The sequence below is a fragment of the Abramis brama genome, assembly GCF_963993115.1.
Source record: "Abramis brama genome assembly, chromosome: 11".
NCBI classification, from domain to species: Eukaryota; Metazoa; Chordata; class Actinopteri; order Cypriniformes; family Leuciscidae; genus Abramis; species Abramis brama.
In genome coordinates, this window is record NC_139973.1 from 4977073 (window position 1) to 4995003 (window position 17931).

At 37.4% G+C, this 17931-nt stretch overlaps 1 protein-coding gene across 1 annotated transcript in view; it reads right to left on the reverse strand.

The window, feature by feature from the left end:
- Positions 1–579: 579 nt before the first annotated feature.
- angpt4 (angiopoietin 4) overlaps positions 580–17931 on the reverse strand; it is a 35775-nt gene continuing 18423 nt past the window's right edge. The window contains exons 2-9 of the mRNA XM_084129005.1: positions 13103–13252; positions 12417–12538; positions 9330–9562; positions 5304–5416; positions 5077–5178; positions 3601–3767; positions 3354–3484; positions 580–875 (exon numbers count right to left, since the gene is read on the reverse strand). Of these exons, the coding sequence (XP_083985131.1) occupies positions 715–875; positions 3354–3484; positions 3601–3767; positions 5077–5178; positions 5304–5416; positions 9330–9562; positions 12417–12538; positions 13103–13252 (1179 nt within the window). The 3' untranslated portion in view covers positions 580–714. The remainder of the gene's footprint in view (positions 876–3353; positions 3485–3600; positions 3768–5076; positions 5179–5303; positions 5417–9329; positions 9563–12416; positions 12539–13102; positions 13253–17931) is intronic.

The following is a 17931-nucleotide window of genomic DNA, read 5'->3' on the forward strand; positions in this document are numbered from 1 at the left end:
ATTAGAATGATTTCTGAAGGATCATGTGACACTGAAGACTGGATTAATGATGCTGAAAATTCAGCTTTGCATCACAGGAATAAATTATATTTTCAATTTTATTCAAACAGAAAACAGCTATTTAAAATTGAAATAATATTTCAAAATATAACTGTGTTTAGTATTTTTGTTATCAAATAAATGCAGACCTGGTGGGCCCCAAACTTTTAACAGTAGTCTACCTACTTAGTCAGCTGCCTCGCTAAGTAGTTACCAGCTATTATCTTTTACAAAAAACCTCTCAGACATGAAGGAGCCTCTGGTATTCCTCTGGAACATCCAGAACAGTTCCGGAATCTAGTGAGGCTCGTGAACCTTTAGTCTCGTTAAGTTCGAAAGGTATTCCTTTGGAATTTTTTCATGCCATAAATGATGTTCTGACACCAACGAAAGTCGCCATGGCCATCATTGAGAATGTTTTAGGTTATGAGCGACACGGGAATTCAGCTGTGAAGGTGAAGCATGTTTGCATGTGTAAAAGGTGAACTGTGGCATGAATTTTGGAATGAAGCTGAATTTTCAGTCCGATCGCTTTTTTTTGTCCGCTCCAGCTCCATTCATCACTGTTCATCCATTAAATGACATTTTTATCTGTCTCCACCTCGTTGCTTCTACGTCCCAAAGCAAGCTGCTCGAAGTCCTGTCATTCAGACAACATGACAAGCTTCATTCACGTCAGAAATCAGCTGGTCGGATCATCATGGAAGTAGACTGGAGTGAATAGCTGGGTCCTCGGAAGTGATGCCACTTAATGCCATTGAGCTTGCGGATGTTGTGACCCACGGTGTAGTAGATCCCATTAAGGTTGGACAGACCACAAGCATCAAACCACCAGCCTGAATGAATGACAAATGAGAAGAGATAGAGATAAATACTTTAAAAAAATAGAATTTAATGCTTAGACCACTTTGGGTCTTAATCAGGGTTATTATTGGTATTGAAATTAAGCCTATTCAAATTTTTTAACTAAATGAAAATGACATGTTTAGTTTAGTAAAAAAAAATCTCAAAAGCACACAAAAAATGACTAAATATTATAATAAAAAAAAACCTAAAAAAAATAAAATCTAATAAAACAATTTAATAAAAACTTTACAAATATTTAAATAATACTAAAATATCAGGGGTCTTAATTTTACATCCATGTTTAATTCTTCTGGGAATTTTGCTTATGAAGTCTATACATTTTTTAATATTTAAAAACTGTTTTTGTTATAATTTTCACATTAATCAAATCTTCAGACTATTTTTATAGTACTTTTACGCTGCTTTTTGGAGCTTGACAGACTTACATTTTTTAATATTTAAAAACTGTTTTTGTTATAATTTTCACATTAATCAAATCTTCAGACTATTTTTATAGTACTTTTATGCTGCTTTTTGGAGCTTGACAGACTTACAATACTTAATGAAAAAAGCAACCGTTTGATAATACAAAATATTTTATTTTGCATTCCACAGAAGAAAGAAAGTCATACAGGAATGGCATGAGGGTGAACAAATGAGGATAAATATTTCATCTCAAAACAACCAAACCCTTTGACCCATCCCTCTCCTCTATATTACGTCTTTTTATTTTTCTCTCTGCAGTCTGTCAGTGTTTCAAAGAGTATGTTATTCCCATTGTGCGGTTGATGTCTCAGCAAGACTTGTCAAAGCAAACTGTGATTCTTCAATAAAAACCAGACTTTCACTCTTCAGAGAGGACACTGTCTATCTAACCCTGATTAAATCAGTATCACCTCCCTCAACGCGTGTTTAGTTTGGACGATCCGCACAGATGGATCCATCTTTCGATCTTTTGATTATCATTTGAAATGCAAACATAAAGGGCACTCCAAGGTCTCCAGCCGGTTCGACTGTAATTAACTCCAACAACTTTCAAAATCAATCGCAATGCATGCTATTAAAAAGCTGTTTATCTTGGAGCTCAGAGGTGTGGGATCTGTAGTCGAGTGCAGCCATAGAGTAAATTGTTTGGATAGCGGGCGCTGAAAGCAGGTCTGAACTCTGGACGTGTTCTACATAATTCTGTGACGGGGTTGCGTTTTCTTCGATTAGCAGAGGATCAGAGGGGTTTTGCATGACCGTTTCGGCTTCAGATCCAGGCCACAATTGAAGAAATGTGAGAAGTGAGAAGATATGAATGTAGATGGCTTGCATTCAGAAAGCGCTGGTGAGTGCCCATCTACAATCAGATTAGTCTTTATGTGACAAGTATTTTAAGTCAAATGAGATCAAGATCAAGGTCATAATGATCATAATCTAAGATCAAGGTCTTTGTTCAATTTTGGGGATGTTTTCATCATATGGATGAATGAAAATTAACTCTTTCCTCGCCATTGATGAGTTTTTCCGTTGAAGAAGAATATCTGCGTTAACCAGAATTTGTAAGCTAACGTGATCATCAAACATTCAGCAGCATAATCAAAACTGTCTGGGAAAAATGTCAAACCCACAAAGAGGTATATGACTGAGGAAGCTTTTGGGGTGTTAATGACTCGATCTACTGAATGATCATCGTTCTGAATCTGATTCGGACAAAGGCTGCATCCAAAATCGCATACTTCCCTACAGTATGTGACAGTATGTGACAAAAAGTGTAGACAAAATTACCCGGATGACCTACTTCTTCCAGTGAGATTCTGAAGTGTGCAGCATACAATGCACACTTTACTTTCCCATGAGGCCACGGGAGAGGATTAGTGAATGGCAGTGAAGCGACATAACTGACGCTGGTTGGTCACATGATAATGACAACATGGCGAATGTAGTACGTCTGGATTACATTCATACTACACACACTCATGCTATATAGAATGTGCTTTTTTAGCAGTTGCGAAGTCAATACTTATTCAAAATAAGTACCTACTCAAGAGAGTATGCGATTTTGGACACAGTCAGCGTCAGACAAAAACATATTTTCTCAACTTTTTGTTTGAAATGTTGCTAACCCACATTCAAGTGTTGATAAAAAAGAATGCATGTTTTTGTTGTTGTTATTGTTGTTAAAAAGCAGAGGCTCTGTTCTTTTTATAAATTTATACTGAACGTTCTAAGGCGTGCAATTATTTTCAGGGAAACGCACGGCTAAAGTAGTTCCAGGCAAGTCTTGACCGCATTACAGTTCCATATCACCTCGCCAAATTATTTCAGTTATTTCGAAGGTCCTTACAGCCTGGTAGCCGGTTAATTATCAATTATCTACATCTTGATAAGTACTCCTCAAAATTGCATCAGTGCATTCAATAATGCTGTTCATATTTAATATTTTAAATGTATGTTTTTGAATGAGATAATGTGCAGTAGTTCACCTCCGGTCATCATGAGGGCGCACTTGCAAACGCACTTGTCATTGTCAGCGTCACGAGTGCTGAAGCCTGTGCCGTTTGACGCTAAGCTGCTTTGATGTCCTGATGTTCCGCTGTAGCCCCCTAGCAAGAGTCTGGAGAAAGAGAAAAACGTTCAAGATTACGATTAAGACATGTTGCCGAACATTATCACATTATCTGAAATATCTCATTAAAATTAGTCTTAATTGTGACAGTATTCAGGTGATACCTGTACTGCTGTTTTTCACTGGCCAGCTGAAATTTGTCATACAGTGCATAGGCACCGTTCTCCTCCCAGTCCTTAAGTTCCACTCGGAGGGAATACTGGGCTTGACTGGTGATCAGGTGAACAGCCTCATTACCCAACCAGTGCTCTCCGTTAGGATCACCAAATCCCTGTGGGAACAACATATAACCAAACTTATGCTGTGTTCCATTTATCTTGTAAAGTTGGGATTTCAAACTTCCTATTTGGGAAAGGAATAAAACTGCACTTGAAGTTGAGTGGAAAATTTCCAACATATGATTAGTAGTTAATGATAAACACTTTAAGCAAGTAAAATGCTTAAATCAAAGAGTTAAAGTTTCTTGTGCAAAGCAAAGTAAATAATCATCTCTGTTGCCATTTTTCTTATTTGTACTTCATCTTCTTATCATTGGACAACACTTTATGGTTAGATATCAAGTAGTATCACATATCCATCTTTGAATCAAACACAACATTAGACACAAGTCAGCAGTTTTGTTTTCTAGAAATAAATCAGTACACTGTCAGTCTGTCTGTTATTATTACGTGCTTCCCAGAAAAGGGACTTATCATTTTCAGGACATTTGGCACAAGATTAACAATAAAGATAGAAAATTGCTGTATTGATTTCCACTGCTGTGGTCTCACAGACCTGCCAGTTTTAAATCCATTTCAGCATATTTAAGCACTTAAAATATCAGCAAAATGTGCCGCTATTAAATACACAATGCACCAAACATTAAGGCTACTGCCAATGACGCCAATCTGTCACGTACAATTTTAGACTTTGTGCTTCATTGTGCTTTGGCCAGTTTTTGAGTCTGTGTCATCAGAATTATGTCAAGCTTTTAATCAAGTCTTCTCAGCACAGGCAGAAAAACATTTCTGAAATGTCACCATATTCTTTAAACATTATCAATAAAGATTTTCCTCATTGTCTACAAATGTAATGAGTAACATTTGTCTGTACCCAGCAAGCAATAGCCGTCATTTCACTATCTAGGTTAACTATAGACCTGATATAGTCCGGCTATGAGTAACCCATTTCTAGTCAAAATAAACTTGAATTTGGTTACATGTCTTTTTTTGCCAAAATAACTCGCGAGATGTATGATATTCCATCATGTAAGCAAAGTCAACAGTGATTACAAGGTATTTGGTTTCATTTCTTTGACGTGTTCTATGCTTAGCCTGTGCGTCTATTCTTGGGCTATGGTTAGACTATTAGACTATGGTTGGGCTATTAAATTTTCACTGACAGCCTACATTTTGCCTTGTTTTAGCCTAGACGTCAGGGCTGCGTTTGGACGGCTATTAGACATCTTTTATACGCAAAATTGCTTGCTGGGTACTGGCATGATGCTAAAGTGTTCTGGTGGTTGCTAATGTATGGTTGCTTGACAGTTTTTTACAGTCACATGTAAACGTTATGTGACTTTTGGCTGTATGTCCACTCACCAGTTTGTACTCTTTCCAGTTTTTCTGGAAGTTCACACTTCCATTAGCTCTGTGTTGGAATACTGTCCAGCCACCTCCACTTGTCACCATATCACAAAAGACCTGTCAGAAGCATATGATACATCTCAGTATCACTCTCTTACATGTGCATTGTTCCTCGTTCTGTATGTCACAGCCAAGATATATCACACTGATTCCCCATACTTGTGAAAGAACGCATCCCACACCTTGGTTGGCTCCGTCATGTCTCCGATGTAAATGTTGTAGACTCCGCTGGCGTTGTGACCGGATTTATAGGCCTCGGCACAGTCTCGGAAGCGCTGCTTGTTTGGCGAGAGGCCTGTAAAGGAAAAATACAGTGACACTGGGGTTCAGAATTTGATTTGAAGGTAGAAAAGATAATCATCCAACAAAAGGCCATTAGTGCGTAGCCATTCTAGACAAAATGTTAAAGTCTAGTGTAAATCCAGCATGTGTCATCTATACATTATGTAGTATAATAAACTAAAATATTTACTGTTGTGCCCCATAAAACAGTTTTCAATGTTATTATCGTTAACTAAAACTAAAAATGTATTTTTTTTTAAAAATGTTGTGTGTGTTTTGCACTTAAGGTGACTGAAACAAAATAAACGTTAAAGGGATAGTTCACCCAAAAATGAATATTTAATAATATGTCAAAACCCGTAAGACTTTCGTTCATCTTCGAAACACAAATTAAGATCTTTTTGATGAAATCTGAGAGCTTTACAGTATGTCACTCCTTTGACAGATACACAACTACCACTTTGACACTTCAAAAAGTTCATAAAGAGATCGTAAAACTAATTCACATGAATTTAGCAGTTTAGTCCAAATTTTCTGAAGATACTCGATCGGTGTATATCAGGGATAGGCAGCTCCGGTCCTGGAGGGCCACTGTCCTGCAGAGTTCAGCTTCAGCCCTAATTAAACACACCTGAACAAGGCAATCAGTGTTTTCAGGATTACTAGATAGATACAGGCAGGTGAGTTTTTATCTGGGCTGAAGCTAAACTCTGCAGGACAGTGGCCCTCCAGGACCGGAGTTGCCTATCCCTGGTGTATATGATGAACGTATTTCATTTAAGCTTTTATTCACATATAAACATTGATCAACTCACACATCAGTTGTAGTAAACAGAAGCTCAAGCATGTTCGCTTGACTTGCGAGAACCAATGAGATTCATTCTCACGCGTCAGGTTCGGTTGAGCTTCTGTTTATGTCCACTGATCAATGTTTAAATGTGAACAAAAGTCTAAATTAAATCTCTTCATCATATAAAGCGATCGAGTGTCTTCGGAAAAATTTGTACTAAACTGCTCAATTCATATGGATTAGTTTTATGATCTCTTTATGAACTTTTTAAAGCATCAAAGTGGTAGTTACAATGGAGGGACAGAAATCTCTCAGATTACAACAAAAAAAAAAAAAAATCTTTATTTGTGTTCCAAAGATGAACGAAAGTCTTACGGGTTTGGAACGACACGAGGGTGAGTAAATAATGACAGAATTTTCATTTTGGGTGAAATAACCCTTTAACTGAAATAACTTATTTTATTGCAGTTAGTTGCAAAGACAACTTTTTACATTTCTGTTCAGTTTAAGTGGAAGTACTAAAACTTAAACTGAAATAAACATGAATAGAAATGTATAAAAAACTAATAAAAATGAAACAAACTAATTTAATTTAATTTAAACTAAATTAATGATAAAATATAAAAAAAACACTGATTTGAAATTGGCCTCATTAGCATAGAAAGAGGGTGGCTATAACTTTAAATAACATTAAATCTGTGTAGTGCTGCGTTAAACCAGCACATTTACTGTAGCGCCTGGTCAAGTTGAACTACTGATGATTAGTAGTCATACAGTATGATGCCGGTTTTGGTGCTGAAACATCACATGCCAAAGTTGTTTTGTGGATTCGCCACACAGCGTGACACAACAAAACGATGTGGTTTCTCTTGTCAAAAGAACAAGATTTAAATTCATTACATGACCTCAACTTTTCAAATAGAAAGTCCATTGTGGTCAAGTTTTGGGATGAGTCAGTTAAACATTAAACGCAATGTGTTTGTTCATCTGAGAGAGTTTATTTTTAAAATCCGGTACATTTGGTTCTTCGAGTGAACCTCCACACAGACATTTATAAACTGACATGTATTCTGTCCGTATAAAATGCTGCAGTCTTGATTTAGCTTATCAGTACGTGTTGTGACGCATGTGAGCTTCATCCAAGACATGAGAGAGCGCTGCCAAAGACATCACTAGCGAGAGCTTATCCCCTCTCTCTCCATGAATCACGGCTGCTCGATTTGTCATTAGTGTCTCAGTTAATTAACCAGAACTTTCAGGTCATGTTAAGAATCTGCCACCAGATTTAAAAGCTGTTGTAAGCCCAAGATTCAGACATGACCATCATTCTCAGACAACTAACCTTACATTAGAGCTGCATGATTAATCGTTAAAAGATCGCGATCTCAATTCAAACACCCACGCAATCTCATTCCTAAATGACATCGATCCGCCCGTGTCTATTAAACCTTTGACAAAATCACAAAAAACATTCAGATCTGCGTTGGCGCTGCCACTGACCAGAGAGAGCAGTGGTCATGTATCTGAAACAGTTTCCCAAACAGTCTTTTCAGCCACACGGTATCATTATTTCTGTGTTACAAAATATTCATATTATCACAGAAGTACTGGGATAAAAGTTTATAGTTCAGATATAAACACTGATGTCTACGGAAGCGATCAAAATAGAGCATCCCTTATCTGAAAGTAACTTGATGCTTAAAATAAAGATTGTTAACATGCTACGTAACATGTTACGTAAGCTACGTAAGCTAGACTAGATTACTGTAATGCTTTATTAGCCGGTTGTCCTGCATCCTCAATAAACAAGCTACAGTTAGTCCAAAATGCCGCCGCTAGAGTTCTTACTAGATCAAGAAAATATGATCATATAACACCAATTTTATCATCACTGCATTGGTTACCTATAAAGTTCCGTATTAATTATAAGGTATTGCTACTGACTTATAAAGCCCTAAACGGCTTAGCTCCAGTCTATTTAACGGATCTTCTATCGCCCTATAATACATCGCGCGCTTTAAGATCAATAAATTCGAGGCTTTTGGTCATACCTAGGATATCCAGATCAACCAAAGGAGGGAGAGCATTTTCACATTTATCTCCAAAACTCTGGAATAGTCTTCCTGATACTGTTCGTTGCTCAGACTCGCTCTCCCAGTTTAAAACTAGATTAAAGACGCATCTCTTCAGCCAGGCATTCATATAATACTTTTAATCTTACAGTTAAATCCGACCTCTAGTTCATAAACGCCAGAGGAGAACTGGCCCCCGACTGAGCCTGGGTTCTCCCAAGGTTTTTTTCTCCCAAGGAGTTTTTCGGTTCCTTGCCACTGTTGCCTTTGGCTTGCTCAGTTGGGGATATTTGGGGATATTTAATTGAATTAATCAATCAACAATACTATTGATCAGCATTACCAAACGTGGACGTTTTCCACTAGAAACAAACATTGATGTATTATTTTAATTTAATACTGTGAAGCTGCTTTGATACAATCTGTATTGTGAAAAGCGCTATATAAATAAACTTGACTTGACTTGATTGTATTGATTACATCGTTACAGCAGTAGGTGGCGAAAAGTGACTGCTACAAAATGTACTTGTCATTGAATCATTCACTCAACAGATTTGTTCAAAAACGCTGATTCATCAATGAAACAAGTAAAGTATTAATTTTCAGTCATTGGATCATTCATTCAAACCATTTAAATAAAAAAGAATTCATTCAGATTGATTAAACATATTAAATAAACTGCAGCAATTAACATTTTGTCAGAACTTCTAGTAAATTATATGTTATTTTGTTTAGTTGTCCGTTCAGAATCGTGATCTCTGTTTGAAGCAAAAAAATTGTGATTCTCAATTTATCCAGAATTTATCCAGAAAACTAGCTAATCAAAACATTAAAATCGACATGAAATGGTTTTCGAAATGCATTTTAGCTTCCGTATGATGACATACTTTCAAGTGAAACAGGCCTACTACCAACCAACAGCACTTCTCTGGACAATCTAGGTTGCTGTAGACTAATATACTGAGATAATATTCCACAATTTATGATGACAATCAAATACAAACATGAAAGTTACAGTATAAGTGTAGAGATGTGTCAAAGTATCATTAAAGGTGTATTCTTACCTGTCCCAGAAGACACCATGCCAATAAGTGTGTGTACGGACTTCATGAGCTGCTGATGCTGTCTTTGCAGGGCTGAGTTGTTGCTGCTGGACGCTCTCAGCTGTCTCTCCAGAGCTGTAATGGCGGCTGTCTGTCTCTTCACCAGGTCCTGCAGTCGCTCTTTCTCCTCCCTTATGTCCTCCAACTCTGTCCTCTGCAGCGACTCCAGGACTAAGACCTTACTCTCCAAACGACTGATCGAAACAATAATGTATTCATTAAAAAAACCTTAAGTCAAAATAGAAACCTTTTTAAAGTATCTCCAGATGTTTCTGAGAAATTCCTAGAGAGAACAGGAATGAATGCCTTGGACATTTCTGAATTAATTAATGGTGTTTGCAACCATTAGGGGTTTGTTTGAAACATTTACATTTAATTATTACACTTTGGCCCTTAACCCGTCCCTCACCATTTACTACAGACATGAATTTGACCATAAAACCCTTGCTTTGTTGAGAAGAAGTGTACAATTACTTTTAGAATACCCTAGCAAAATGGCTGGAAAACCCTTGTAACCACCCAGAACACCCTAGAAATGTAAAAATGTACTTAATTCTGCAGTTTATTTTTATGCAAACATTTACAGATTATATAAACTATTATATTATATATTATGATATCATAAGTGTGATATTATCATCTTGAAATGGCCAACTATTGTTAGATTGTTACTCTAGCGGTTTGCTTGCCACTGTCTAGCGGATTGCAGTGTCATGTGAAATAACTCTACTGAACTCTGGGCCTTTAGGAAATGGAGATACAGATTTCCATCAGTGCTTAGCTGAGCTTTATGTAGATTCATGATTTAGTGTCTGGATCAGAGGAGATAGCATGAATCGATCAAGCCTGCTGTCAAAACAATTTACAGCGGCACAACAATGAGCCACTGCTACAAAAACGCCGCAAAATCCTGCCGACTTCAATCTGTGAGTGATTTAGTGAGTGAGTGTGTGAACGCTGAAAAAAAAACCCACATCACCCGAGGGTTTGAGGCCGAAAATAACTGGAAAGCAAATCAAAACTCCATCGAGCCATGTAACTGAACGCTTGCTTTGTTAAATTACGGTAGATATAGTCATTAAACATGCTTTTGTTGCTAGTGGTTCTCGATGCTTATATGTTTATAAATTGTTCATGATTGATTACACAAATAGTTTTCGCACAATCGATTGGCAAGGACTGTTGAAATCCCTTGCCAGGGTTTGTAATGTGTACACAATGCTGAGCAATTGTTTGCTGCTATTATACTATGAAGCTGACCCTCGCTAAACCCACATCAATTCTGGGAGCAATTATGAACACTTTCACTTGCACAGTTGTAAGTCGCTTTGGAAAGGTCGAAAACTCTCTGTTCTCACTCATCCTGGCAAACATGAAAAATGTAATAGCTCTGGCTCGTCTGTAACGTAGTGGTCCACTATAATTACGTCTGATGCCCCCATGCAGCTACCAAAACATCACTCGCAACACAGTTCAATTGGTCGTCAAAGTTGAATGACAACAAGCGTTATCTGTTTAATCTAGCGAGAGCTAAGTACAAAGCTTTCTGGGAAAACCCTTTGTCCCGCTCTGGAAGTGTGCAGAGGAAACTTGCCTGGGGTCTGCTTTGTGTGCTGTGCTTACTCCGTAGTTATTAAACATTACAAACAATCAATTAAGTGGCTGATTATTTCCTTTTACAAAGCCTTTCCCCCTGCTGTGCATTCAGAGCTGGCCGACTATGGGAAAATATAGTTTTGAGAACAACAAGAGAGACAAAAGTTGCTCTACGCTGCGAACGTGCAGTTGCAGATGCGATCTGACCCTTAAAAATGACTTGCAATCTTATTGCTCTGTGGTTGTTTAGATTTGTAATGAGCACAATTACATAATGGAGTCCTCAGTTATGATTCATTCAAGGATTTTTTCTTTGATGTTTCTCCTATTACAATATCACAGGAGAAATAAAATAGTGTCTAATTGTTGACATAGAGTAGGAGTATAGAGCTAAATGAATTTCTCTTCATCTCATTTTTTTTAGGAGCAACAACTGACATACAGTATATTGTTTAGGTTGAAACAGTCACATTAAAGCTGCAGTCCGGAGTTTTTCCTCTTTGTCGCCATCTCTGTTCGAAATCTGCAATTGCAGTTATTCGCGGAATTATCAACTTTACGTGGGTTGTGCCTCGGCACAGCACAGCGCGGATGAATCCAATGTTTTGAGGAGAATGTGCGGCTGTCAATCGCCGCCGGTGTGGATACTGTCATTCGCAATCACAGATTCTACTTTTTGGAAGTATGACCAACATAAGAATATTCACCGGAAAATGTCGTCCACTTTTGTTCTGACTATAAGGGAAAAGAAGCATTGCAGTAAATCGCGCTGATTAAATCTATCGATCGCTTATCATGTCACGTCAAACCGTGCAAATTATACTTTGTTCTCAAATTGTTAATGATAACAACATCAGCATTGCGTGACTACATTCAAAGCCCTTCCGATATTTATCCTTGTTTTCGCACGGGCCGGTTGCAGTCTCTTTTTTTCTGTAGCCACTCCGAAGTCAGAAGTCTTTTGCGTTTTACAACGGGTGAATCTCCAGTTGTCACTTGTCGTTTGAACCTTTCTGGATCCGCCATCAAATTGATAAGTTTAATTATATCAAGTGCTCTGAGAAAAGGCTATAAATCTCCACCTCCAACATCCTCACACTCATAGCCTACTAGCCGAGACTCTTCTTTATGTGGACAGATGTGACGTAATGACATGCAAAGACACGCTCGAATTTCCCGCGGAAATCCACCAGTACTGCTGGAATTAAAAACATTATTATAAGCTTACCGTTTAGAATCGAGCCAAGGCAAGACTTGCTCAAACATTTATTTTGGATCATTTTTAACCCCAAAAAGTTACGGAATACAGCTTTAAATAATCTCTTTAACTCGACTAAAATATTTAATTTACAGTTTTTAGTGTAGATTGCTCTTGGGCTTTGTTAAACAGAAAGAAAGAAATAAGAGAAATAAACAAATATATTCATTAAATTATACTCATTAAAGTCTTACCTGTTCTTGTCTCGAAGTTTTGAGATTTCTGAAATCTGCATTAAGAGCTCCTTCTCCAGTTTGTTTGTTGACAATGAATTCTCTAATAACTGAATTGCAATTCTTGAAGTCTGGTTCATAACCTGGAATACAATGAAAATAATAATGGGAAATAACAGAAAAGTATATATACTATATAATATATATATATAAATTCTGTATATCTCCTTTATACACCTGTGATATATTGGGAAATTTTAGTACAATTTAAAACTGTTTTCTGTTTGAATATATTTATTAAAATGTAATTTATTCCTGTGATGCAAAGCTGAATTTTCAGCATCATTACTCCAGTCTTCAGTGTCACATGATCCTTCAGAAATCATTCTTAATTGATTATTATCAATGAGTTATTAACAGTTGTGCTGCTTCATATTTTTGTGGAATCCGTTTTACAGTTTTCTTCAAGATTCTTTGACGATGAATAGAAATTTCAAAAGAAAAGCATTAGTTTGAAATGGAAAACTTTTGTAACTTTGTAAATGTCTTAACTGTCGCTGTTTAATTCATTCTTGCTCAATACTACTAATCCTACTGACTCCAAACCTTTGAATGTTAGTTGTATGTATATGTACATGCACTCATTGTATTTAATGACACTGGAGAAGTATGCATCACTGCATTTCTCCGATGTGAAATGCGGTTACCTTGGCCTCAACCACAGTGAGTTTTCTGGTTTGCTCAGCAGTCTGGGTGAGCAGATTGGTGCCGATCTCCAGCATAGTGGCCGTCTGGTTATGGACAGCATCAGCTTGAATATGCACCATCCCCGTCTTCTGCTGGATGTAGTTTTCTAACTGTTGAGCAAAGTAAAAAAATTATGATGTTGTTCTTTGTTTAAAGAAAATACATGTCAGAAGTTCTTGACAGAATGAGGAGGAAAACATGCATAAACTTCATCGGTTCCCATGTGTATGGTGAATATGTAGAAGAATGAACAAGATTTGCTGCATATAGTCACACTGTATCATGTGGATTTCCAGTGTCATGGCCTTCGTTTGCATGTAACTATAAAGTTGCATTTGTCATTTCATGATTGAGAAGGGTGCGTACGAGGGCCCCTTTTGTGGCTGTGATGTGTCCTTGATGCTCCCTTTTGTGAAGCACTCAACAGTGTGGACTCAAGAGCTGGAGTTGATCAAACACAGTGTTTTTTCCCCTAGCCAGTGGGTTTTAATTCCTCGGGGGAGAAGATCCAGTGCCAGGCAAAGGTGCGGTTATAGTGACCCTCTTAGTCCCAAAAGACTCTGAGCTCTGCAAAAATAAATATGGAATCACCAAGACCGCATGGACCCTGAAAGAAGGACTAATGAAGGATAATTTTATCACAATGGAAATAAACAGGTTAAACCCTGAGGGAAAGTCATGTGCTTGATGTGGTCTATTAGAATAAAGATGTAGACTGTCTGTTAGAAATAGTGATATTTCAATTTCAAGCGCTCCAAAGCACACTCAATGCCCTGGCATTTATGCTTCTGTTTGTTATAGTCATAATTAAGACATGATGGTTGGTTTAGAAAAATGAATTAACGTAAACAAGAATGCAAAAGGTTGGGTTTTCTTCTGTTGCTGTTGACTCCCCAAAGACGCAGTGTGCCCTGACCGATTAATTGACCCGAGCTTCCTGCCTTGGATTAAAATCACATAGGACAAGTCCAGCTTGGGAACGCTGATCTGGATTCAGTTGGATCAGCTTTACAAGCATTAACCAAAACCAGATGTTTCATCTCATTTTGACTGGAGCTTCCTGGGATGTTCTGTAAGTCACCACCAATGTGAAGGTAAAGTGTTTTGGAGATGCTTTCTGCTGACTAGCATTTGAGTCATGACAATCTGCATGAAGTCCCGACACGGACGATCATTCATGCACCGCAAATGTTTACAAGTGATCATTTCAGAAAGACTGTGTTGGGTTGTTTGCTTCATAAAGATTCATGTAGATTACATCATTTTCAAAAGCAACAGCATGAATTCCAGTAAGCGTTTCGTGATGGCCTCTCACAATGACAATGAATCATCGTTTTGCTTTAAAACTAGTAACTATTTTGTCATTTAGCTGACAAAGTGATTTAGAGTACACTTACGGAGCAACCTGGGGTTAAGTGTTTTGCTCAAGGGAACATTGGTAATAGTTCATGGATCAACCCTTGGGGGGGTTGACTTTGAACCTATAACTTTTCTGTTAACAGACCAGATTTTGAGCCACTATAGAATATATTATGGGTTACACAAGGACAATGTATGAATTACGTTCATACATTGGACAAATATTCAGGACAAATACTTGATTTGACCAAACTGTTTCAGAATGACAGAAATGACTACTTGATGTCTGTTTTATAACCTTTAAATAAAATGCTAATAAATTAAAAAACTAAAAATTACAAAGGATTATCATATGATATTGCATGATTTGATGTATTATAAAGATTTGTACAGACTGCACCATTTCCAAAAAAATAAATTACAGCATAAATTCCTGTAAGTATTTACTCACAGCCTCTTATAATGGAAATAAGTAATTTTGTTTGACTGTTTTGTCATTTAGGTGATTTACAGTTCACCTATAAATAAAGAAAGAAAATATATCGTTAAATTATTATTACATTATTAAATAATTGAATGAATAACAAATAATAAATGATACATTCCATCAATATCTGTTTTATAAGCAAAATAAACATCCTTCAGAATCCCTTTTCACCAACAGAATAAGAGACGCTACACTCTTAGGTCAACATGAAGTCAAAATAAACTCTATATTTACTTTCTTAAACATGTTCCTGGCCTTATTGCATAAGATTCATCAGTGCACGTTATTTTAAAGAAAAAAACTGTTTGTCTTTGTAATCTTTCATCAAAATGTAATAACTTGCTCTGCCTCTGAAACAACTTTCCTTTTCGGGTGATGTCAAAGTCCTCGGCAATCACATTCAGGTCTGCCACCACTTTTCATGATGCAATCCATTCCCAATGGACAAAATAAAGTCTTATCATTAAGAAGTCAAATGTGTTGTGAAGGCTGGTTTCTGTTGTCTTTCTAAAACAAAGAACCAGTTTAACGCACAATCTCTACCACCAGAACATCTCAGAAAGTGAGAATGACAGCAACACAGAGAGATTAACCTTCTCATTAAACCAGTAGCAAAGCAAACATGTGAGCATGTAGATCTCTCCCTGCAGGACGTCTGCACCCCCACATCCACTAAATCTCCTCTAATCCTGACTCCGTCTCAAGGGTCCTCTGCCATCTCGGACCCCTCATCAAACTCACCAACCTACAAAACAATCAGCAGCTTCCTTACACCTTCCTTTCTTCTGATTCTGTTTAGTTTGGTTTTCAATCTTCTCTTTTTTCATCCCGTATGGGTATTTCTATAGACACACTTACTCAGCAAAGCCTCACAGCCAGGACACGAGCGACAGAATTTATTTATGGCTGGCTGGTGGAATGCAGTGGATTATTGTAAGGTATTCATTTCCTAACGAGGATTATTGAGCATAACAGACAGGAGGATTCTCAAATCTCTTTCTAAACAGAGGACATGGAAATGTTTGGTTAAAACTAATGGACCATACAAATTTGCTGTAGTTCAAAAGATACTGTAGAAATGCTCAAAAGCCAAGATGTGATTAAAAGTAAGAAATGTATATTTCTAAATAGGTTAGTTCAGCCAAAAAGGAAGATTTTCGTCATCATCTACTCACTATAATGTCAATTTCAAACCTTTCTTTCTTCTGTGGAACATGAAAGAAAATGTTTTGAAGAATGTTCACACTGCTCTTTACACAATGCAAGTGAATGACCACTTCAAAAAGTGAATGACAAACTTCAAAAAGCATCATAAAAACATCCATACACTCTTAGAAAAAAGGTCATATATTAGTACCTCAAATGTTGGTACCAAAAGTGTACATTTTAGTAGCGTCTTGGTTACGTATGTAACCCTCGTTCCCTGAAGGACGTGACGTCGAACGTGAGCGACTGATAGGGAACTAAATGGTACATATTAGAACCTTTTTAGAGGGTACAATTCCAGTGACAGCTTTTACACCATTTTTTCCTGAGGGTGTATGATGTGTGTGAACTATATTTCAGGTCTTCTGAAGTCATACGACAGCTTTGTGTGAGGAATAGACATATTTTTCAGTGAAAATTTAGCTTGACACTGTGGTCACCCTTCACTTTCACCAGCTGAACATTGAGCAATAAATTTCTCCTTTTTTCAAGACATGCGGTTTTGGAACGACATGGGGGTGAGTAAATGATGACATAATTTTCATCAGAAGTGTCCCTTTCATGTAACTGTAACAGACTAAAACAACAGAAATACACTGGAAAATTGCTGTCAATGTTTAGCCTTTTTAACACATTTGATTGCGTTCACTCATCAAACGATCTTGGAATCCGAGATTTACCATGTTTACACTGCAAGAAAGTGGTCTGTAGTGCAGACAGCCTCATGAATTATAATGGGAATGTTCTAGTTTTATTGTGTCATGTTTCTTGCTGTCATTATAAAAGGGTTTAAGACTGTCAGAAACAGCCAGTGTCATTCTGCATTCTGCATGTCAATCAGATTTTAGTCTGATCCTGTCAGGATTCGCTTGGACATCCACTACTATAGGCCTGAAAAGCCCAAAGATTGTTTTTAATCCAAAAGACTTTATCCTTAAAGGGTTAGTTCACCCAAACATGATAATTATGCCATAATTTACTCACCGTCAAGCCATCCTAGGTGTAGGCTTTATGACTTTCTTCTTTCAGCCAAACACATAGGGCTGGGCAACAAACTCAAGCTCCTCCCACATTTCTCTATGAAAATTCTCGTTTTAGACTTCTAATTTGTGACCGGTGTTTTGTTTTGTTCTGTCCTCCGGATTCCACATGTCTCGCATTCCGCGTTCGTCAATACGTCGGGTCAGAGGTCGCTCTTCCGCTGGAACTCGACTCACGCATGGCCGTTACCGGAAGCCAGTGATTCGTTTATAAAGTTATGAATGGATATTTTTCTTCTAAAACACATCACAGTGCACGAAACACATAACTTCACAGTGCAAGAAATCCCTTTAATAACCTCCTGGAGCCGTACGGATTACTTTTATGATGGATGGATGTGCTTTTTTGGGCTTTAAAAACTCAGGCTCTATTAACTCCCATTATAAAGCTTAGAAGAGCCAGGATATTATTTAATATAACTCCGATTGTGTTTGGCTGAAAGAAGAAAGTCATGTACACCTAGAATGGATTGAGGGTAAATTATGAGATAATTTTAATTATTTTTTGGGTGAACTAACCCTTAAAGTTCTGTAAAAATGATCAAATATGGAGATACATTACTGACAGGATTCTAATCACAGAGCTGCGAAGAAGTGTTGGCTCCAGTTCAGTGTTTTGCTCAGGAAGTCAAGAATTCATCATCTACTGAAGCGTCAATCAATATTAATTTTGTCTGGGGGGGGGGGGGATTTACTT